The sequence below is a fragment of the Augochlora pura genome, chromosome 7 (genome assembly GCF_028453695.1).
Source record: "Augochlora pura isolate Apur16 chromosome 7, APUR_v2.2.1, whole genome shotgun sequence".
NCBI lineage: Eukaryota > Metazoa > Arthropoda > Insecta > Hymenoptera > Halictidae > Augochlora > Augochlora pura.
Window position 1 is genome coordinate 17,340,398 of NC_135778.1, and position 22,781 is coordinate 17,363,178.

Below are 22,781 nucleotides of genomic sequence, written 5' to 3' on the forward strand. Positions count from 1 at the left end.
TATATATGAGCCGTTCAGTGCACACATCGACTAACTCCATAAAACAAGAAGTCGAGAAACGCGATGAAATGATGTACATTGTTTTTTAAAATTCCTGTTATAACATAGATTCACATATATAATGTAGAATGCATAAATACAGATATAGCTTTCATTTAACGATGTATAAAATTAACAAGAAAGAATAGCCAAAAAATAATCGTCGGTAATGTTACAGTTTTTATGACTGGTGGAGTTAATCAATTTGGCAATTGAAAAAAGCAGTAAAGTTAAATTCAGTCTTTAAATTTTTAAGTTTTTCATTACAGAAAAAGTTAGTTATATATTTTTATTACAGCTTTTCCATAAAAATGAATGTTGACAGTTCTGTTATAATATATTATTTGTGATTAATTCATCAGGAATATTACTGTGGCGACCCTGATTTTAACGGGAAAATTTTTTTTACCTGAAAAAATTCTATAACATCCGGCTTGATGTCCAAAATAAGCCATATTTTTTTCAAAATTTTAGAAAGCCGCTAAAGGTGGAAAAATGCCGGAAAACCGCGAAATCTAATTTACCCTGTAACTACCCTCACGGACAAGTTACAGGGTTAAAATTTTACGCAGATGAGTTTTTATTGGTCAGCTATCGAACGGTATATGACTCATTGAAAAACCTCTAAGGGCAGTTTTGACCATCTTAATCGGCTATGCCCTTTCTTGAGACCCACGAGATCCTTCAGTTTCTGGCCAAACAAACATTTTTTTTATCTGTTTGCCAATGCGATTTTATTACCAGTATTATTGAGAGGGGGAAACATCTTCGGCTGTTTAAAAAAAAAGCATTGATGCATGGCAACAAATCAACGATTACATTAGAGTATGGAGTTAATCAGAATGGCTTCTGAAATAAATTACTTATTTTTCAATGGCCAAAAAAATTTTGCCGTTTAATGGTGTTAATCTTTATTATTCAGGAAAATTATTATAAATATAAAAAGTTATGACTATACCAAGTGCTTTGACACTTAAATTTAAGATTTTTCAAAAAGTGGAGTTAATCGATGTGTGCACTGGACGGCTCATATGTAGAATAAGAAAAAGTTTCTAATATGAGGTGGTAGTATAAGTATAATTTTAGTATTAAAAATTAATCTAGTCAGCCAAGTCTGCTTTGAATAAATGCGTATAAAATACTCGGTACTTTGCAAAGAAATTCATGTAAATTTGAAGTCGTTGAAAGGAGATTCTGTTCAGTATTTGACAACGGGCGCTTAGCGTTGCTAAATCAATGGCAAGTCCTTAGTGGAACCTTGTAGCGAAATTTATTGTTTGAAGAGAGCAAGTCGGTCGCACTCATGTGGCAGATGTGACAGTGTCGTAAACATGTATAAAACGTTAGTGGCAGAAATGTGCACTGTCATATCCTTAACAAATTCAGAACAAATTGCTTACTGGGAAAGACTATGCAAAACTGTGGTAAGAAACAATTTTGTTAAATTATGTATGGCTACTTATGGACTCTATTGGCCTAAAGCATTTCTCATACAGAAAAGAAAATTCGTCCTGTCGGTAACATTTGGCTCGCAATTTAAGCGTTTTGCTATAATACTAATTGACAGATCCTTAACGGATTTCTAACGGACCCTCAACGGAGTTTCTGGAGTCCCTCACAGGAAGCGCCACAGTCACTTCAATAGCAATTTAGTTTGTGTTGGATTTTCCGTACATCTTATGGTAAAACAGGTAACAATCATACGTTCTATTTTCAATAATAAACTTGTTCAATATCTGTATTAACAAATTTCATACTATCTTTAAAGACATATATTCTTCACGTACATTCAGATTGACTTTTGATCACGCATTATTTCAATGTTTCTCTTATTTATTTATGTTGGACAACTTATAGGCTCTAATTGAATTCTTCATGTAGTTTCGAAAGATGCTTCATCATGTTTTGTACGAGCGGTATTATTTGTTTTCGTGAAATGCTTAAATTTCCCTGCTTGAAATACAGCATTTCATATTTCCCATCAATATCAAATAACGTGTTTCCATCATATAATTCAAGATCCGGGTCGTCAGATAAAAACATGATCATCCTTAGCTGTTTGTTAACAATTGAATCATTACTCAATTAATTGATCATCGATTTTCTGTTACGTAAAAGCGAAATTTTAACTACTACACAAACCTCTTCAAAATCTGCGTGAAAATATCGTTCTGCTGGGCTTGCATAAGAATATGTTTTACTATCTTCGGAGGGAGATAGAGAAAAGATAGCAATATCTCTACTGATTTTATTCGATTCAACTTGCATGCCAAGTAAGAAAACGATCCTAGATTTTCTGGCCTTGGCGAAATTGTAAATGGCATCAAACACTTTATGAAACTCAATGAACTTCTAGAATCCAAGAAACTAACTTTAGAAACGATAAGTTATTGGCGTCTAAATAATACTTCATAACTTACTTGAACTAGTATGGGGAATCCAACGACCGGCACTCCTGCGACCACCTTCACGTCTCTGATTAATAGATCATCGACCGTCAATTCACTAACATCGTTTTTTGCTTCGATAAGATCATGGTATTCAGTGTCTCGATCGCGAATTGAATGAGCTATACATTCGAGTTGTTCTAATATTTGAATGTCGGTTGGAGTGGCGCGTTTGGCCTCTTTTGACATGTTACATGTGTCGATCAAGATAGGACCTATTGAAATTTTAGTTGGAGAACATACGACGAAACCACTTGTTGCGTTTTAATTCGTTCGGTATACAGAGAATTACTAAACTACTGAATTACCGAAATAATGTATACAGTGACAGCAATTTTATTCGTAGCCAAACCAATTATGTTGAGCAACATAATCAAATTAATTATTCTGAGATCATTGAATAAAAGTTAATAGCAAAAATCCGTAAAATCGCTATACACGGTAGTATACTATAATATTGTCATAACCGTGACATGGTGGAAGTATAATAATAATAAATGTCTTACCCCGCAGAAGAGTCGCGATGTGCGTGTTTACAAACTGTAAATATTTGTCAAGGAAATTCTTTGCTACCAAGGTCGCGCAACTTCCTACAGTCTCTATGTAAACATCTCTATTAGGCCACGGCCAGGTCGGATCTCGTGGTCGATGATCGATTACTTTGATTACAGAGTCTTTTAGAAAATCGTCTGCTTCGGAAAGAGTGTGACAATCAACAAGTACGACATTCAAAGTTATAGCTTTATTGTTCTTTAATTCTTTCAAGTCTATTTCATCTCTGCAAATAACAGGAGTAATCGATTACGGCATCCCAAGCAACATGCTCATATGTGCGCATAGGGCCTGCACATGGATAGGTATACGTTCCTCTTACATACGATCTCAACTTACCGAAACGTTAATAAATCCGGAGAAATGTGGTAACGTTCAAAAAAATACTTCACTTCCGTTTTAACGCGATATTCTTTCCGCGGTATATTCATCAACGGAATTACAACTTGACCTGTTCCTAATCCAAGTTTTATATCCAAATATTCGTATAATCCCTGAACTAGTGCACATACCGCGGAATCCAAATCGCATGTGCTGTTACCCAATACAACGCAGATTCTACGGTATTGCGATAGATGTGGCTATGCAACGAATATTTTTAACAGTAATAATGTATTATTTTCTAGTAAGTAACAATACAGTATATACTTTATTTGAATATTTTAAGAGTTAATTACTCGAAAAACTTTTTTTTAAAACTATCTTTATTTCATACTAAACGTAAAAATACTCTTATTTTGCCGTCATAAAATTGAGCGTACAATTAATTAACTATAAAAAAGGTAACGTAAGGACGTGAAAAAAAGATAACGATTGAAGCCGATGAGTGATATATGTATAGTAAGACTAATTGAAATTAATCTCAAAACCAGTGTACCGAAATTAACAAACAATGTGTTTTTGAGAATTAAACAAACAATCTATACGAAAACTATCCGCAGAGTTCTATGTGATAAAGAGTATCACTCTTGAAAATGTCCATTTTTGTTTATTTTCCCGCTAACCATTATTGCCAACTTAGATGTATGCTCAATTTTGTAAGTAACTGTATGTAATGATAATATAATCCTTAAGGCTTTATTACATTTGAAGTAAATGTTCTATATGTATATACGATAGAAAGAATAAGGAATAACTTTTATGCGTAGGAAATCGAATTTACTAGATCCGCATAAGTATTGTGTTGGTTACAATTTCCGACATCTTAATACAACCTCTAAAGTCAAAGTTTATTGTGTATAGTTAACAAGCACTATTGGTTCTTACAGGGCAGACAGTATTAGTATTAAGTGATAGTTACCAAGACTTTCTTGGATGACGTAAGAAACTCCAGGCAATCCATAATTTTTCTCTTTCTACACAAGTGTCAGACGAACATTACAGTACGTAGTGCATTCGAATAAGTGAGATACTACGCTGCGTTTGTAAAATTTCCGCACAAGGTCAGTGTGTCTATTGGTGGATTGATGTGACCAATGGTGTCATGGATTTTGTTCGGTAACTGCTGCAAGTGGCGGAGAGAAAACTGATAAATGGGATTGGACGATTTCATTGAATTTTCAATGAAAATGTATAAGAATCATCCAATTCCATTTGTGATGGGTAATTCTTCGACTTCTATTTTCCTGCAAGAAAGTTGTAAGGATGCTGAGAACGAAATTACATACCGACGGAGTTCGGAAACGTTCGATTTTGATCGGGAATATTCGGAAACGCTCGAAGGAGGTCGACTGTGAACGATTCGACGTCGGTGTGACAGTAATGTCCACCGCGATTGTCCGTTTCAACGTTCCGGCGATCGTCACTGTCTGTTGCATGCGATGTAACAAACAACGGTACAGATTATTTCTATGTTCGATGGAGCAGTGTTCTTTGGGGAGAATGGCAGGCGTGTATTCGTAATTTCGTGCACGCACAAGCATCCATGGACAAGTGTTCTGAACAAAACGTATACGTACATACATATGAGATTTCGTAATGGTTGCAACGCGGCCGAGGTGCATTAATGTTCTTCTGAATTAGGGAGTCCCTTCGTTCTCCGTAACGATCGATGCAAGTTCTATTAAACGATAAGTGTTGAAGAAAAGAAAGAGACAGCAAAAGAAACGAAACGGAGTCGACATGGTCTGGAAAAGGACCCCCCAGGATTCTTTATCCACGGAGGTTGGTTTTTACGAACGATTAAAGAGATTTGTCTGTCATCAGCGAGCTTACTTTCTTTTATCGATTCTCTTCAATATTAGAAATTCGTACGCGTTTGCTATCGGAAAATATTTGACGAAGCAAAAAGAATAGGATTGAGAATAAGTAAGAAAGAGAGAGAGATAGAGATAGGGTGGAGGAGAGTGATAGTGTGAAAGGGGCAGGGGTGGCAACGGTGAAGGTGCGAGAGTAGAGAGAGGAGAGTTCATGGGGGAGGGAGCTGCAGAACGAAAGTGAGTGCTGTGGTCTGTATCAGTGTGTTGGTTGTCATCAGCGTCGTAAGTACTCGTAGAGTGTGAGACGCGTACAAAGCAATAGGTTAGGAATGTCGTTGACTCAATATGACGTGATGCGACATGACAAAACAGAGCAAGTCGCTAGTCGAAATGTTTCGATGGATTTGTGGTTGAACAGAGAATCGATTTCGTTCGAGTAATATGGGTGGAATAGCTGCATTGTACCACAGCAAGTAGAGAGGTGTTTCTTTCTAGTCACGCGTGACGTTAACGATCTGCTTGTTAACAGGCGAGGATAAAGAAAAGCACGTAACGTGGATTACTGCGGAAAGGGAGGGTGAAGCCGGAACTGGAGCCGGAACCGGAACTGAAACTGGAACCGGAACCAGAACCGAAGACGGAGTTTCGAGCTCCGAGATGCGATTCAACAAGCAAGAATTGCTCACTCTGGCTACACAACCATCGCAGAAATTCGAGAAGGAGGGTATATTGTACGTGCGCGAGCGACAAGAAGGCTTCTTTCGCAGAACAGAGAGTGAGTGATCCAATTGTTGGCAAATGCGAATGATACTAGCGCGAGACCGATCGGCCCCTCTTCTAACCAACCGATTATTCTACGTACACACATGTATTTTGCCGCTCAGGCCGCAAAACAGACGCATGTTTTCTTTCTCCTTCATTTACATTGTACATGTTGATCCTTCGAAATAAATTCACGTGATACGCAAATTCTTCGTCTTTTGTTTAATGTAGAGCCCATCATCTGTTTCCAAAGTTTCTCAATGCATGAGGCTCGTACCGTGTATACTGTCGTTCAAAAATATGTGGATACTCGCAAGTTATGTTTTTTTTGGATGCACTTATTGCACGCAATTTGGAATCGCTCGTTATGTATAAATTCAGTAAAAAATCTGTTCAACAAGAAATACAATAACTTAAGGAATTGGTTGCACGGAAGAACTAGTATATTTTCTTTATATCTAGAGTTTCGGATGTGCAAAACCTTGATTTTCTTTTTGGAAGGGGTTATACGTTTTGTTCAATGCTATGTCGTAGCTGATGAATAGACGAATGCAACAACCTGTACTATGTTGATCATGATTTGATCTTGAATGTTGAAGATATGTGTTCGTATGATGTAACATGTGCTGAAAATTCAGTATAATCCAGATAGTTGTTACTTTTTTAGTTGGGAGAGTATCTACATACTCTTGAATGGCAATGTACATGTGTATATTTGCGTGACTCGTACCTTGAGAGTCGTTTACCCGGCGCGCCGTATTGCGTCCTTGCGTCGCGTCGTCGTGATCACAAGAGATTGTAGTTCCTTTTCCTGGATCGGATTCACTTGAATTGACTCCGCTCGACCAGACTCGAGCCAAATCAAAATTTTGTTATCGAGACGATAACTGATGCCGATCCAGGTTCCTATGTAAAGCACTAGCGCGAATCAAATTACCCGTGTACGAAGAATTTGTCGACCTCGTGGGATCCTATAATTACAGGGTGTCGTAGCTTCTTCGCAACATCCCGAACCGACCATTGTAATTTTTATTTTCTGACGTTCGAAACAGACATCTTTCCGAGGTAAGCATCGTAAACGTTGCTCGTCATTTATCTTTCTGTACACTTTCGATTATGTTCTTATTTGTTTCATCGTCACTATCACCGTCATCACACCGCCATCCTCGTCGTTATCTGTTATTTTTTTTATTTTTTTCCGACTTTTCCAACTGCTATCATAAAATTTGAGCAATCGGACCAGGGTTTAAATAATCACGCATAAATATCATTGAAATGAATTCGATTTCTGTGCGTTCGGGACCCATTTTGAATAATGTGACAAAGTCGACATTGCAAGCAAAAGACCTCGACGATTTATGTTTGTAGATTTGTATATTGAATTTGTCGAAAACCATTGCGTACAGCTTTAATTTTCGTTAAGCGGTTCAGGCAATTCTTATCATGATTTCGACAAATTTTAACTTCGTCGTTGATTAGAGTCGCGCGTTAAATATTGACGTGATTTGCTCGTGGTTTGATATGCGAACGTAAAATATCGGCAATCAGCACGCATAATACTGAATAGTAAGTACAATCAGTAGGCTAGCACACGCTCGGGACATCGCCGTCGACTGTAAGTTTCGGTCAAATTGTAAGATACCTGTAGCTACATATAATTTGCAGGTACAGGTAAAAAATCTGACAACAAATTTCAAAAGGGAAAAACGCATAAGACACTGCGAGACTTCAGTTGCGTTACCGCCAGTACGAGTAAAGGTATAATCGAGTTTTTTGTTTCTTTTTTTCCCAACAAACGTTCTCCTTGCTAATTTAACTCGATTCATCGCGATTAACACGCTTGATGCTGTAACCCGAGTTTAAGAAAAAGAGCTGTACATTGAGCTAACCGAGCACCGACGCGCGACACATCGGAAAATCGCTTGGTGCTTTTGAATCAATGTTCCGTTTTTATCCGTGGGATTTCCTTCACTTTCCTGGCCAATGTTCCTTTCCCTCACCTCACCTTCTCGCACCTTCCCATAGTATCCACAAATATGATTCACCGAATGGTGACCGGTTTTCAGCGAGTAGATTTCGAAGATCATGAAAGGTATTTATTGGTTTATTGCATGTCCAGTTCCATTTCCAAGAATACTTCGCATGTTTTCCTTCTATTCTGCAGGTGTCTGCTTTCTTAGATGCCGTGTTTATCCAGCACATTTTTTTGTACATGGCGAAACTAATTACCGTTTCTATTATTACAATTTGAACCAGAACTCTTACTACTGGGAACTTCAATAAAAAAAAAGTAGTACAATTGAACATGTACGGATACTCGGATCTATGGTCTCTTCTTTGAGAGAAGATATATCCGAAGTCATAATAGTTATGAGCAGTTGTTATGAATTCAGGTACTATACTTCGAAAAATGGAGTATAAATTGAAGGAATTAACGGATTACTTGGATTCGGGTATCCACTGATTCGATCAATAGTAAAAGCCATAAATCTAGACGGTTCGGTTTATTTATCTGCACGGGTACGCACGAAATGTTGAACATGCATGCGAGTACACCGATCGCGTCTTATTCCTTTCCCGTTTATAACTGTTCCAGCTTTTCTCTTGGTTTTCGACGGCTCTCGTTTTTCTATTTCTGTCGGGTCGCTAAAGGTCAAAGACGATAAATCAGCATCGTTTTTCTCGCTTCCCAACGTTCTGATCGCGTGAAGGCTTCCTGAAAGTTGTTGCGTTTGCCGACGCTTCTTAACCGAGCATAACGAAAACGTTACTCCTTCTCTCTCTCTTCTCTGTTGAATAGTCAGCTTCGAGAGGTGGTGCAGATTGCGAGGGAACCTATTGTTTTATTTCAAGTCACGGGAACAATGGTCGGAACCTCTGGGAGTGATAATACTCGAACAATGCTTTGTTCGTGTGGAACAAGCGAGCAACCAGGTTCCGTATGGGTTCAGTATAGGTAAGTTTCTTACGATCTTTCCCTCCCTGTCGCCCGCTATTTAACAACACGGTTGAACCGCGGAGTTCGCTGTTTCAGTTTTCGAGGGAGGCCTGTTTCAAGCGTTGGGTGCGAACTCTGCCGATGAACGCGACAGCTGGTTGCAAGCTCTCCAGTTGGCCAGCTACGAATGCATGCGAAGCCAATTGTTGGCGCTCAGACAACGAATTGAAGCGTTCAGTGGGCATAAACACGACACCGACATCCAAATGTTACGACTGCAACGCGGTATCTTGACTGGTAATACGAATCTCTACTCGCGAGTTGTACTTTTCTATTATCGGTACAGCGGGACGAGTCAGTAAATGGAAACATGTTACTTATATAGGGTGTTCACCAAAATCCTAATGATAAGGATTTCCAACGAATAGTTATGATGATAACATCATATATACAGGGTGTCCCAGGTTTTAATGTTGAAACTGTCTCAGTGTATTCTATGGCACAAAGTAAACAAAAAATAATATGTAAACATAGGTCATATAGAGCTTTATTAAGAAGTTGTAACAAAAATGCAGAAGAGGAATAGTAATCAACTTGCTGTTACTGCGAGCATTGGCTCGAATAGATCAGTACATGCCGTGTGTCATGTTACATGTCATGAAAACAAAAAGTTTTGCTAAATCTCAAAAATAGCCTGAAGTCACGTCCGCACCGTAATCATAAACTGCGCCCTTGACCAGCAAAATTCATTTCAATGTTTGGTGACCTCAGATAGTAAACATAGCTTACATAAACACACTGAAAAACACAATATTGTTGATCTATTCAAGTCAATGCTTGCAGTAACAGCAAGTTATTTAAGTTATTTAAGCAACTCTTCCGAATTTTTGTTATAACTTCTTAATAAAGCTCTATATGACCTATATTTACATTACATTTTCTTTACTTTGTGCCATAGAATACACTAACAAAGTTTCAACATTAAAACCGGAGACATCCTGTATATTGTATCAAGTAGAACCTTTTGTATGTTAATCCCCAGAAAAGGTCTACCAAAAGTTGGCTCTGTTACAGATGTTTCGATTACATTTATTATCTCGTTTCATTGAACAAGCTGTAAGCATCACTCTATGTAGAAATTGAAAAAAAAGGGGGAAAATATTTTCTGACCGCTTTCTCACGACCAGATCCGGCCGAGATACCGATGTGCGAAATATCGTTGACTTGTGACAACCTACTATGCGACGGACACGGCCGACCGCCGAATCCCGTGTTGGAGGTAGACGTTCAGCCGAAAGGTTCGAAAACATGGATCAAGTATGCGCGAACGGAAGTTATGGAGGTAAGCTCTTCAGGAGAAAAAAAAAGAAATTAGGCAAAACTAAAGGTAGTAAGGTATTAAACAAAGGTACTTCTTTACGCAGCGAAGCAGCAATCCCGGTTTTCTAACAACCGTCAGCTTCCGCGCAAGCGACGGTTTAAACTCGGACACAAAAGCGAGAATAACAGCGTATGATGTTAGGGAGAGGGTGAGTCAAACGGCCACACCTATAGGGAGTGTGATCGTGACGCTGAACGCGATTCAAGATACTCCCAGGTAATTTGGATGGCTCTCGTTCCGCGAACGCGTTTTCCCTTCCTTTCGTTACGATGCTCGTCGAGCTGTCGCGTCTCTGACTAGCGATCGCAATGTTTCAGGTTAAGGATACCGTTGAAGTCCGCAAAAACAACTACCGTCGGCTTTCTGACTATCAACGCGTGGAATTTGGAAGCGGAAGACAAAGGCAACAGCACGGAGAGCACTCCGTCAAAGGAATCCACTTGCGGGCCGAATCAACAGGTAAAGGAATAGATAACTTTCTGTTAGTTTCTAGTTTCTCGTTTTTCATTTCGAACATACCTATCGATTTTCATTGTTCCGCATCGTGTTCGTACAGGTACTTGCACACAGGCGCTCGCAGTCTTTGCCACCTCGTCTGGGAACGAAAATCAAACTTCCACATCAGGGCCAACTGAAACTTCTTTTCGCGAACCCATACGTGCAAACTTACAGGTGGGTCGCATAAAAAAATATCGAAAGAAACTTTGGTTTGGTTATGTCTGCAATGTACAAATCTTTTAGGTTTCACTCTGGTTTGGGTGGGGACATCTGTGTTCATGAAATCATGGCTGAAAGTAAACTTTGCTTTCTGTTCCCTCAACATTTACTGTGAGTAACCTAGCGCAAATATTCATTTCATTCTCCCTTTCACTTTGTTCATATCTGTGTACACATAGATTTTTGTTATCTATTTGATCGATGCTTATTACGTATCATCTTTTCAGTGCAATTTGGATTCAAGAGGAGAAGGAATTGCTGCAAGAGGTCGCTGGGATGGGCGAGTTGCGAGAACCTTGGCACACCAAACAAATCGAGTTACTCGATCGCCATCTACACCTTTTGCACCTCTATTCGCAAGCGAAGGAGAATTTATCGGCCTTCAAAGGTAATAGCGCATCTCACGAGTCGACTTTCGAAACCTGTTTCTTTTTTCGTGTCTTTTTACATGTTTGTTTCTTCTTTTTTCTAGGGAGTTACTTTAAACGGTCGCTGCGCAGAGATGATAGGACTCTTGAGTTCGCACCTCTGAATCTGCATCTTCAAAGGATGTGGGTTCACAATGACACCTTGAACAAGTGCGGATTTTACGATTTGATAACGGTTGGAGCTTTTACCGCACATTCGCACAAAAGTAAAAATGGAGGTCTCATAAGGTAGGTAAATCAAAGATGATGTCATCAGAATTCAAATCGGAATGAAACAAACTTTACTTTTAGATTGGTGCAAGCTTTGAAAGAATCGCCGACGCGCAGCACTCACTTGTATCAGGGGACCTCGAAGATTACTATGGCACACGATGCCATTCAGGCGATCAAGCAGCTTCGTCGCGACGTAGTCGACGCAATGCGCGCTTTGATGAAACTAGCCAAGGAAAAACAGACTAGCGGAATGTTACCTATTTGCGAGGATATGATTACGAAAACTAGAATTCTACTTAGCCTTTGGGATCCTGGTTTGGTCGAGGAAGCATTAACGTTCCTCGAGGAGTACAAAGTTGCCAAAGTTCAGGAAGACGTTACCGAGGACGCGCACAGCTTCCAGTTGAAGGCACATCAATCTTTGTCCCCTTTCAAGCGCATCACACAACAATTGAATTTCGATTTGAAGAGTCCAGATTTCGATGATTTCGTTACGCCAGACACTCCAGAATGCGTCAACGATATCTGGACAGAGGAGAACCAAAGGAATAATTATCCGTCTTTGTTTCTTTCGAAGAATAATCGCATCGCTCCGAAACGAATTGGCCAGATCGGAGCTGAAGAAGCTTCGATAAAAGAGAAGTTCGTAATTTTTCCAGATGCCGAGGAAGATGCTTGCAAAGACACGATGACAAATGTTTGCCACTCGCCGATTCTCGAGCACTGTAACGATAAAGTTAACGACAACGACACCCACAACGAACACGATAACTGTAAGTACAACGATAGCAGCAGCAACGTGGCCAACGATCATGTCGCTGTCATCGAGGAGAACGACCATGAGAATGCAACGTCAAACAAGAATGTCAGCAGAAACGCGAACGTGGTGTCCGACGCGGTCGAAGCTAACGAAGACAAAGAAGAAACTCGAGGCGACCTCGATCCGTGCAAGCGATTTTTGGATACTCAAAAAATGTGCAATTCACCCTCCGCAAATTATTACAAACCGACAGACGAGCCTGAGCCATGGGATCTGACGCAATTGAATATAGAGGCGAGCGTTATGTGTCTAGTATCAAAAGTGAAATTCCTTTGTGGTCGATGCAGCAGTCCTGCTGTTCGGTTGAGAAACAAAACTATTGTGCGACGTGCGCATAGTTTGAAAGGATGTGAACAGAACAATCGAAGCCAGATTGTAGAAGTTGTGACGATACAGCCGAAAAACGACATGAAGAACGATGAATCAAGCAAACTTCTCGAGTCCGTAGAAAATCATGCGCTTCCACGACAACATTCCAGTCCTGGATTTGACAAAACAGCACCGGCTTTTTCGAAAGCAAAGGAAGGTAAGGAAACCGTACGACTTGGCTTTTTCGTTGTCTTTCAGTTTAATAATTTTATTGTTTTACCTGTTCCTAATGGATAGTATGCCAAGCAGTCGATTCGATGACAAGAGTGATTAAAAGCAATTCAGGACAAAGGAACAAGTTCATCGAGGGTCTAGACTTCGCCTCAATCGTTGACTGGACCAGCGAGCTTAGACCAAGCATGAAAAAGCTACGGCAGGCCATGGACGGACTGTTGAAGACAGCGAGATTAACACACTCTGTATTTAGAGTGCAAGAGGATGCGAAGATGGCTCAGCGCGCATGTAACGTTCGATATAGACGAGACGTATGCTTTAGCCAAGCTGTAAGTTACCTGCCTTTTTTTATACATGTATGCATGTGTGCAATAATAGGTATAATAATGAATCATTGTTTTTAGCTGACCAGCTTGGTATCAGGCATTATGGCAAAGCTCTGGTGTCAGCGACCCGATCCGATGTTTCTCCTGATATTAACTACTCTTGGTCCATTGGTCTCGTTCGAAGGTCTTCTCAGTTATTACGGGGACGAGACAGACATGTGGGGAGACATGGCCGTTGCGGTCGAAGACATGCACACAGTAACGTTTACGTTGACCAGATGTGGCATTCAATCGAGGTATACGAATTGTTTATATTTGCTGGAGCACCTGGTTTACTTTTTATACGGGTTTGGTTTCAGGTCCGAAGAAAACGGCAACGTTCCGTTGGTTCAACTGCCCTTGCCAAGGGTTGTCGGTTCTCGTGCCGCATTAACAGTGATGCTTCCAGTGCCAGATGCGATTTATTCTCTGCTACCGCTAGTTCCTTCCACTAGACAAACCATTTCATTCAATGTCACCCCGGTCTTCTTCAATGTCGGGATCAACGAAATGGCTTCTTTAGCTGAAAGCCTCGGGACGACCAAGCCTCAGGAGAAGAGCAATATGGATAACTACGAAAGGTTGAACGAATACTATTTGCGTTTCAAGAAGCTAAATCTGCCCACGGAGACGGCGTCAACTCGACGTAAGATCTGTCTTTCATTACGAGATTATATCTGCTATACTTCGATCATTGTTCTTTACACCTGTGTTGATTTGTTCTCATTAGTTGGTACAAGATCGCCGCTTGGTCAAACGCTAACAGAGTTGATGACCAATTTGAAGACGAGCGTACATGCGAAAGTGAATAAAAATGTAGAAATACTGCAGCTTTCTTCCCAAATTTGTCGGAGAATGCGCGGACTCAGATTTACTAGCTGTAAGAGTGCAAAAGATCGCACCGGAATGTCGGTCACTCTGGAGCAAGTCAATATTTTGACCAGCGAGTACCATTTAGCCGAACACGAATTCACCAGGGCTCTCGACTGCATTCGAAGGTTTGTGGTTTCTTCAAGAAATAAATTTTGTTCAATTCAGTTCTACGATTCACTGGGGACACTTTGCGAAAGCCATTATCTGTTTTAGTGAAGGCTGTCGACGAGAAAACACATGGAAGAACATCGGAATTAGAAAGTACGCGTTTAACAGTTTACAAATTTTGACGCTTCCCAAGCTATATCGTCCACCGACTGGTACCTACGGATCAGCGCAGACATAAGTTTCTACCAAGCGAGCCAGTTTTACGGCACGAACGCGTCCAGGAAAAAGTCTTACTGTTACTAGATATATTCTAGATTCGATTCGTGCAATTCGTTGAACCTATTAAAGAGAGTGCCATTTAATTCACGCAATACCACGGGATTAGAAGAAATTTCGTATCTACGTAGAGGACGTTGGATTTATTGGAAAATTGTATTTTTATTATTTCTGTACAGAAAGTTTTACTCGTTAAGGTAAGGTTCATTGACCTTAGAGTCGCGATGACGATCCTCACGATGCTCCCTGAAAATGCGATCAACATACAAGGTCAATGACGGTGGATGAAATGACTTAGTGTAAAATCGGTGGATCTTGAATTACAATATCTTTGAGATTTATCTTCGTCCAATGCGTCGGAGAACAATTAACGTTCGGTTGAGACCGAACTGTACCGGACTTCCAATTTCATACGTCGTTATCGCAACATCGACAATTTATTGTACATCATCGTACATCATCGTGCAATGTTCTAAGAAAACAAAACGGTTCGAGTACTTCCCTAGAATTTTAGAGTTTTAGATCTTGTCAGGGAACAAGCTGTTTTCAATAAATTATTGACCTTACGTAACGAGCTTTTCGAACCTGTTCATTCCTGCACGCATCGAACTACCAAACGCTAAAGGCGACTAGTTCGTACCCTTGAAAAAATCGCCCGCGAAAATATCTTTGCAATCTCAGTAATTGTAAAACGAAGAATCTAAAATCCGTTAGTTTGACGGGGTCGGTAGTTCTAGCGTTAAGTAATTATTGGTATTAAGAATAGAAATGAGTATTTGAGTCAAGAGGTGATAATACCAGATGCCGGTCTTAAAATATCATGAGAGTAAAATGCGTGACACTTATTGAGGCACCGTTGTAACGAATTGTGGTTACTGTGTGGGAGTCGGGAGGGTGAAGGAGGAAAAGTGACCTAACGAATATAATAATAATAATAATTAAACGAGGGGTCTTTGTAGGCAAGCGAGTGAGTGGCCTCACAGGTAAAGAAAATGAATGGTACCTTGGTACTGGCGTGTCGATGTATCGGTGTATCGGTGTCAGAGGCGCAGCTTGTAAGCACGAGACAATGCGAACACACACCTGCTGCTTGGGTTGTTGGGCTGTCGGGCCGTTGGGCTGGGCTAACGTGCTACCCGGTCCGGCCCACTTACCCCCGACCATTTACGGAAAGTACGGGAACGATATAAAACTGCCAGACTGGCATGTGCTCGTGTCAGTTGAGCTATCGGCGTCGGCGTAAAGTGATCTCTGTGCGGGTGCAGAATCTTGGCCGGTGTAGTGAATTTGAAACGAGAAGAAAAATTATTGTAACCGACGATCGAAAATCAATATTAATCCGCACAAGTCTGGCTAGGCATACGAGTCTGGCTAGACTGTGCTTCCCGTGGAAATATGGCCGGGAAAACGTGGTTGTTTCGCGTTACGTTCCCTTTCGTTTCCGTAATATTAATCGCAATCGCGATAGGCGAAATTCGTGGCGATGAAAACGCGTCGGATGTGTTAAGATCATTGCAAGAGCAAGTGAACGCGCTACTGGACCACAGGCAACAGGATTACAATGCCCTCGAGGAGAGTTTAAAGCGTGCGATGGAAAAAAACACCGAGTTGTTTGTCTTGAAGAACGAAGTTAAACAACTCAGGTAAGGAATGCTTTCGATCTTTGATTTACTTTGCATTGGCGATCCTGCAAGACAAAATGTATTTATTAACAAGATCGACTTGCTTTCCCTCTTAGAAAGGAGGTAAATTCGCTTCGCGGAGGAAATGCCAGCGGGAACGAGGCGAAAAACGAGAGATTGCGAGTCAGGTGGTTGGGCAGCGCAGTGACTGAACTCCAAGGAGAAGTCGCCGACGTTCTTCGGACCAGAAACATCAGCGAAGAGCTGGCTGAGAGGTCCAGGATGAAAGGCGAGCTGGCGTTACTGAAGGGTGATATAGCCGCGGTTGGCAGAGGAATTCGAAATCTTGGCGGCAGAATTGCCAAACACGAGGCCATGCTCGGAACGATTCGCGTCGATATCTCTGCGATCGGGGAACGTTTCAGCCTGCTATCTCGCACCTGCGCCGACATTGCCAGTCAGGTAACATCTTTTCTCTGGCACTACTTGCTTTCCCCCACCCTCGCTCATTCGACCTCTCGCTTACTCAGTCTTTCTCATTTCATCCTCCCTCTCAGCCCTCCGAACCGTCCATCCTCCCTTTTCAATCCTGTCCAAGGTGTACGCTACTTTCCCTCTGGTCGTGGTTTCTTTTTTCTCCGGCATTCTCCTTATCCTTCTGTTCACCTGCTCGGGCCCGTTCGAACGCGCATCTGCCTCGACTCGAGGTCTTCTTTTTATCTTTCTCCCCCCTTCTCTTCCATTCGTTTCAGCTGCGCCATTAACCACGAGAAGAAAATCAACGAACTGTTCGTTGGTCGATCGAATAGACCCACCAGTGGGCTAGCTTCTAATTAAATGGGACATGGTTTTCCAACTTGTGGTCACTGGTAGGAATAGGTATCTCCTAGAAAAACAGAAACAGCTGCCACTCGGGCCGGAAGGTTTTCGCTTCACGCATCCCTACCTTTGCCGGTCCGCAGCTGTCCACTTTGGGTAACGTCCCCTTCGGGTTTCGCTCGGCTGCCGGCATTAATTTGCGCGGACGGTGCATTCGTCCGATGCTATCCCTTTCTGCATTCGCGTTCGTATTCTCATTTCCCGTTTCTTTATCAGCGTCTGGATTTGCTACTGATATTTTACGCGGATCCTCCTTCGACAACCGATGCTCCTAGAATTTAGACTCGGTAAGATTCGACAGTTCGATAACTGCAGCTGGCGCGCGTTAGCTCGAATACCACCGAAACTATCCAGTTGCCAACTGCCCTTCATTCTTTTATTCTTGAAAGCGAACCTTCGGATACGAAAGTTCTTTCACAGACTTCCGTACCCAACCTTTCTTAGCTTACCGCCCCCGCGTGATACAAACCTTGTATGCAATCGAGTAATTTGTTAATTTGAAGACGTGATAAAAGAATTTTGGAACACAGATGAAACGCGTATGTAATTTTAATTCCAGCTGAGCGCAGTCCAGATTGAAGTGAAATCGATGGGATGCGAATCGTCAACAGCCGACGCTGGCAAGGGTAAACACGTCGGAGAAGTGACGGTGGCGACTGACGCCACGGTCGTGGTGCACCATAGACTATCTCGACGTCACGGTTATTCACGACGGAGCGAGGATCGTTTAAAGACCTTGGAACGGAAAGTCGCGATTCTGACGCAGAGGCGGCTAGCACAGCTAGACACTAAACGAGTCGCGTACGAAAAGGGTGAATGGCTAACGTCGAACTTGAGCAAACGTGTCAAGAACTTGGAGAAGAATCAGGTTGAGTTGTCGCGTCGAGTTTCGAGCGCGAACGAGAACGTGATCTCGACGAAACAAATCGGCGAGTCGGTTGTCACGCGATTGGTAGGCTCGCTGCGAATCCTTGAGGAGATCGTTGAGACGAATAATTCCGCGATCAAAGGACAACTAGCCAGACTGGGCGTGAATGCGGCTCAGAAAGCTGCAGAGCTTTCGCTAACTCGAGTGGAGCTGAGCAATTTGCGACGTGCTGTTCAAGCTCTGAGTGTTAGTGCTTCAAAACTCCAAGAGAAGAGCGACCGACAGCAAGAAGCAATCGATCGGTTGAATGGCAGTCGCTTCACCGAGTCCAAATCATCGCCGAACCATCTGGAGCTGGAGCTCGAGCAGCTCGAAGATCGATATCACCTGATCGTCGACAAGCTGCCGGACAGCTGTGAGGAACGATCTTCGGATCGATCGTCCGGGGTGGATGGATTAAGGCTCATGGAAGCGGGCCGAGGTCGCAAGCCCATCATGGTCTACTGTCGCAACGGTTGGGTGGTGGTCGCACGACGTATCGACGGCACCCTCGACTTTGATCGTAGCTGGAACGATTATTCTCTCGGTTTCGGCTCGCCATTCGGCGAATACTGGATCGGCAATCAGATTCTGCACGAGTTTACCCAAGACAATTGCACACAATTACGTATCGACATGTTGGACATTTATGGGGAACGTTGGCGCGCTGAATACGACTCGTTCGCGATCACCTCCGCAGAAACAGGCTACAGGTTGCTCGTCGATGGCTATGTCGGGAACGCGACTAATGCAATGTCCTATCAAAATGGAATGCCGTTCAGCGCCAAGGATCGCGACATGGACGATAGTACGGCCCACTGTGCAGCTAACTATCACGGAGGATGGTGGTTCAACCGATGTCAGCACGCAAATCTCAATGGCAAATACTCGCTGGGTCTTACCTGGTATCGCTCAGACACCGACCAGTGGATGTCGATCGCTGCATCGGAGATGTCTATACGCAGAAATCCCGACTGCCCACGATCGCGGTAGCATTCACTTCCATTTCTATCGGGTAGAGTCGTAAGCAATTGTCGATTTTTAATGAACTTTGTTTTTTTGCGGAAGATCGGGTATAAGGTGTACAAAATATAAGTGTTGTGGCCGTCATAATGTGATTTTACATTTCAGAATCAATGAAGATTTGTTATAAAATTTTGTTGTCTAAGTAATCTTGACATCAATTTTGAAGGTGAATATTTTTTGTATTGCAACTTATAGAACACGTCCGGAGGAACAATAGTCTCGTAGGTCGTATATGAGCCATTTTCTTATGAAACGATTTACATCTGCATAAATATGAAATGTTGATCAAGTTACCGTGTTATGCTTTCGTTAATATTGCACATATGCACTTCGCTAGCTGTGAATTAGTTTGTTGCTATTACCAATACCGTCAACGGCCGAGGGTGCGAAATGTTTACATTTAATTTAAATGTCTAAAATAGTTTACAAAATGTTCAAATCATTTTTTAATGATCGGATGATTTCCGACCTACGGCTTCTTCGAGACTTTTGTACTTCATGACAAGTACAATATGATGCAATAAAAAAAATGTTGCCTCAAAAAGTTATGCCAACTTTATGTTTGACGCAAACAGTTTTATAAATCTCTATAAAGTCGTGGCACTTTTATTTTATGCATCTGCATAATTTTCTCTCATTTATTTACAGCCTCCAACTACTGCTTTCATCAAGGTCTTTCCGAGAAAATTTCTAACCCAGTATCCGCAATTATTTACGACTCCACTCGATACAACATTTCTCTCAATACCAAAGACTGTTGATTGCGTTGCGTTGCGTCGCGTTACGTATGTAGGTATGCTTGGTTTGCTACCGCCCCCAAGAGAATTCGAACTCGACCCATGTCGCGCGATGAAATAAAGAGTGAAAATTGTTTTTATTTGTCTCTTGAAAGATTTGTCTTTACTGACCTATTTCAGCCGAGAAACCAAATGATCAACCAGTGGGTTCACCATCCTGGCCGATCCCAGATTTGTTTCTGCACTTCTTCTCGTGAACGAAGAGGCTACCGGAGCTGGCATATGCCGCACCGCAGGTCTTGCAGGCGAACGGTTTCTCTCCCGTATGAGTGAACACGTGCTCCTTCAAGTACTTGTAACGGCCGAAGGACTTGCCGCAGGTCTCGCAGCGATAATTTGCCTCTCCAGTGTGCGATCTCAGATGATATCTGAGACCGTTCGAAGAGGCGAACGCTGCGCTACAAACATGACAAACGAATTGCTTCTCCGCGGTGTGAATCCTCTCGTGCCTTTTCGCGTAACTTGGAATGGCGAACCGTTTGCCGCAGTGCTGACAAGAGTGTGGTTTCTCGCCGATGTGCGATTTTAAGTGGAACCTCAAGCCTGATTTCGAGGCGAACGTTTTGCTGCACAAATCGCAAAGGTACTTCTTTTCCCCTCGTTTCTCACTTTCAGCGCAAGAGGTTGTCTTTGCAGCTTTCGTAGTCGTTTTGCTCTGGGAACTGTGATTCTCTTTCTCCTGCTCTTTGTTTCCCCGCTGTTTGATTGTCGGCGTTCTCGATTCTAGTTGTTGCCGAACAGATTCCGTTTCTTCCTCTTCTTCCGACTGAAAGCCTAACGATTCTGCTCGTTTTCCGATTCCGGTCTCGTCGACGTTTTCGCTGTTATCACAAACAATCTCGCAGCTCACCGCGACAGGTTTTGCTACTGATATTTTAGTTCGTTCGTCCAGACATGTTTGCGCGCCGTCCACCTGTATGTATAAACAAACTACTACTTTGTCCCTTTGTATGCGAAAACCGATATGGTCGTTCGAATAGAGCGTCATCATCTCTTCTTTTGACTTCATAAATATACAAAGTTGTCGGATGCAACTTTGAAAATAGAACTTACCTGGAGGGTCCTGCTTCGTTCGCGGAAACTGGACTCGAAACGCGCGCGAAGTACGCGCTCCGATTCTCTACATAGTTGACGGAATTGGTAAGCAATATCCAGATTGTTCTCGCAAAGTTCGCATATTGAGCTTGGCAAGCGATCATCATCCAACAGCTGAATGGCGATATTACACGCATGATATTACATGTAATGGCAAATATGTAAGACAGATGGAGACTCACCGTGATGGGACAACAGTCTAGAATTCGGGAACGCAGTCGCGCGGTAGCGGCTCCTTCTGCGAATATCGGTCTCGAATAAACTTTTTCGCGAAGGCATAACCTGCAGCAGCCGTTCGTATAGTTATCGTCTTCATCGACGCGAGTCAACGAAACCTTCATTCCTCTTCAAAGCAATTTTCTTTACTTTTTGCTTTCGCGCTGCAGACCTTCGCTTTTCGAACAGAGATGATCGTAAACATAGATGATAAGTAATATCTGAGTACGTTCGATTTCGTTCTCTACGCGCGTGCATCCGAGGATCTGAAGTCTCGACGATGTACACGCATGTTGTGACGTTAATGTGCGAATCAACTATGACAATATGCCTATCACGATTCGTCGAAATACACATGCACACGTATCGCACGATTGAACGCAGCCATACTTTCCTCCCTTCTCTTGTACTTTCCCTTTCCCTGTCCCTTCTGTTTAACCAATGTAGACTCTCCATTTTGCAACGAGCCCATTCCTTAGCGGGCTATGTATTCGCAAACTATTAGGTTGGTGCGTATGAAATGTCGGATTTTTAAGTGAATATATATTCATATAAAACTGCATATCTTTTTTCAAAAACTGTTTATTCAATCAAGATATGCTCCATTCGCTTCGGAATGTCGGATTTTTAAGTGAATATATATTCATATAAAACTGCATATCTTTTTTCAAAAGCTGTTTATTCAATCAAGCTATGCTCCATTCGCTTCAATACACTTTTCCCAACGAGACTTTAAAACATAGATGCCTGTCTTAAAAAATTCTGATCTTTAGAATTAATAAACTCTGATATCGAATTTTTCAAACTGTCTTCATTTTCACACTGTTTAGCTCGTAAAAACAGTTTTAAATATTTTAAAAAATGAAAGTCGGTTGGCGAGAGATCCGGTGAATAGGCTGGGTGCTACAAAACTTCATATTTTAAATCATTTAATTTTGCAATTGTCTTGTGCGATGTATGCGGCCGAGCATTGTCGTGCAGAAGTAGTGGGCCATGCCGATTAACAAGTGATGGGCGTATAATTTTCAATTTATTGTGCATCTCATCAATGTACTGGCAGTACTTTTCGGCCGTAATTGTCTCCCCAGTTCGAAAGAACGAGTAATGAATTACCCCAGTCGCATTCCACCAAACTGTGATTAAAATCTTCCGTGGATGAAGTGATGGCCTTGGGGTATGGGTACAAACCTCATCCCTATCAAGCCTCCGAGCACACCTTTTCCTGTTGTCGTACAGAACCGATTTTTCATCACAGGTAATAATTCGACCGAAAAATGACTCTCGATGAAATCGGGATAGTAACGATGAGCATACGTTCAACCGATCCAGCTTATTTCGCTGGGTTAGTTCGTGCGGTACCCACTTATCCATTTTCTTCACCTTGCCAATTTCAGAAAGATGTCGCAATATTGTTGTATGGTCAACTTTCATTCTGGTAGCCAGATCCCTCATGGATATAGTTGGACCCGCTTCCACCAATGCCTTCAGATTATCATTTTTCACAGACGTTTTGGGTCTCCCACGCGGATCATTTTGTAATGAAAAATCACCACAACTAAATTTTTCAAATCAACGTTGC

The 22,781-nt window shown here is 41.8% G+C and overlaps 4 protein-coding genes across 8 annotated transcripts; 2 read left to right on the forward strand and 2 right to left on the reverse strand.

The window, feature by feature from the left end:
• Positions 1-1,051: 1,051 nt before the first annotated feature.
• Positions 1,052-4,491, reverse strand: LOC144472930 (exopolyphosphatase PRUNE1-like). 2 transcript variants are annotated; one of them, XR_013494475.1, is made up of 7 exons: positions 4,339-4,491; positions 3,378-3,619; positions 2,993-3,264; positions 2,460-2,701; positions 2,182-2,391; positions 1,827-2,094; positions 1,052-1,746 (listed from the first exon to the last, which is right to left on the reverse strand). XR_013494475.1 is itself a non-coding variant. In XM_078186396.1 (6 exons), the coding sequence occupies exons 1-6, from the start codon at positions 4,378-4,380 to the stop codon at positions 1,900-1,902; spliced, it is 1,203 nt and encodes a 400-aa protein (XP_078042522.1). In that variant the 5' UTR covers positions 4,381-4,491; the 3' UTR covers positions 1,052-1,899. The 2 variants fall into 2 exon arrangements, 1 of the variants encoding a protein (XP_078042522.1); XM_078186396.1 differs by having other exon boundaries at positions 1,052-2,094.
• A 102-nt stretch (positions 4,492-4,593) lies between these two features.
• Positions 4,594-15,226, forward strand: LOC144472924 (inositol polyphosphate-4-phosphatase type I A). Of its 4 annotated transcripts, none has more exons than XM_078186383.1 (18): positions 4,594-5,201; positions 5,766-6,011; positions 7,664-7,756; positions 8,799-8,954; positions 9,033-9,233; positions 10,124-10,278; positions 10,361-10,533; positions 10,635-10,776; positions 10,874-10,989; positions 11,059-11,145; positions 11,262-11,422; positions 11,507-11,690; positions 11,754-13,021; positions 13,102-13,367; positions 13,443-13,660; positions 13,724-14,049; positions 14,134-14,401; positions 14,495-15,226. In XM_078186383.1, the coding sequence occupies exons 2-18, from the start codon at positions 5,894-5,896 to the stop codon at positions 14,532-14,534; spliced, it is 3,972 nt and encodes a 1,323-aa protein (XP_078042509.1). In that variant the 5' UTR covers positions 4,594-5,201; positions 5,766-5,893; the 3' UTR covers positions 14,535-15,226. The 4 variants fall into 4 exon arrangements, with proteins under 4 accessions (XP_078042509.1, XP_078042507.1, XP_078042505.1 ...); XM_078186379.1 differs by having other exon boundaries at positions 4,599-5,201; positions 14,490-15,226; XM_078186381.1 differs by lacking the exon at positions 11,059-11,145 and having other exon boundaries at positions 4,597-5,201; positions 14,490-15,226.
• Positions 15,227-15,363: 137 nt separating this feature from the next.
• LOC144472929 (protein scabrous) lies at positions 15,364-19,975 on the forward strand. The gene is made up of 3 exons (XM_078186394.1): positions 15,364-16,303; positions 16,399-16,744; positions 17,721-19,975. Exons 1-3 carry the CDS (start codon positions 16,056-16,058, stop codon positions 19,059-19,061), a joined length of 1,935 nt encoding a protein of 644 aa, XP_078042520.1. The 5' UTR covers positions 15,364-16,055; the 3' UTR covers positions 19,062-19,975.
• A 52-nt stretch (positions 19,976-20,027) lies between these two features.
• LOC144472931 (uncharacterized) lies at positions 20,028-21,327 on the reverse strand. Its single transcript, XM_078186397.1, has 3 exons — positions 21,169-21,327; positions 20,945-21,100; positions 20,028-20,804 (listed from the first exon to the last, which is right to left on the reverse strand). Exons 1-3 carry the CDS (start codon positions 21,325-21,327, stop codon positions 20,028-20,030), a joined length of 1,092 nt encoding a protein of 363 aa, XP_078042523.1.
• Positions 21,328-22,781: the final 1,454 nt, after the last annotated feature.

Bases quoted from the DNA above. Each gene is read 5' to 3' on its own strand.
- LOC144472930 (XM_078186396.1), bottom strand. From the start codon at position 4,380: ATGGATTGCCTGGAGTTTCTTACGTCATCCAAGAAAGTCTTG. The intron at 3,620-4,338 runs GTAACTATCACT...TTCGTTGCATAG, and splicing joins CGTCATCCAAGAAAGTCTTG to CCACATCTATCGCAATACCG. The intron at 2,702-2,992 runs GTAAGACATTTA...AAATTTCAATAG, and splicing joins CATCGCGACTCTTCTGCGGG to GTCCTATCTTGATCGACACA.
- LOC144472924 (XM_078186379.1), top strand. From the start codon at position 5,894: ATGCGATTCAACAAGCAAGAATTGCTCACTCTGGCTACACAACCATCG. The intron at 10,777-10,873 runs GTAAAGGAATAG...GTGTTCGTACAG, and splicing joins CTTGCGGGCCGAATCAACAG to GTACTTGCACACAGGCGCTC. The intron at 10,990-11,058 runs GTGGGTCGCATA...CAAATCTTTTAG, and splicing joins CCATACGTGCAAACTTACAG to GTTTCACTCTGGTTTGGGTG.
- LOC144472929 (XM_078186394.1), top strand. From the start codon at position 16,056: ATGGCCGGGAAAACGTGGTTGTTTCGCGTTACGTTCCCTTTCGTTTCC. The intron at 16,304-16,398 runs GTAAGGAATGCT...TTTCCCTCTTAG, and splicing joins AACGAAGTTAAACAACTCAG to AAAGGAGGTAAATTCGCTTC. The intron at 16,745-17,720 runs GTAACATCTTTT...TTTTAATTCCAG, and splicing joins GCGCCGACATTGCCAGTCAG to CTGAGCGCAGTCCAGATTGA.
- LOC144472931 (XM_078186397.1), bottom strand. From the start codon at position 21,327: ATGAAGGTTTCGTTGACTCGCGTCGATGAAGACGATAACTATACGAAC. The intron at 21,101-21,168 runs GTGAGTCTCCAT...ATCGCCATTCAG, and splicing joins TAGACTGTTGTCCCATCACG to CTGTTGGATGATGATCGCTT. The intron at 20,805-20,944 runs GTAAGTTCTATT...TTATACATACAG, and splicing joins AACGAAGCAGGACCCTCCAG to GTGGACGGCGCGCAAACATG.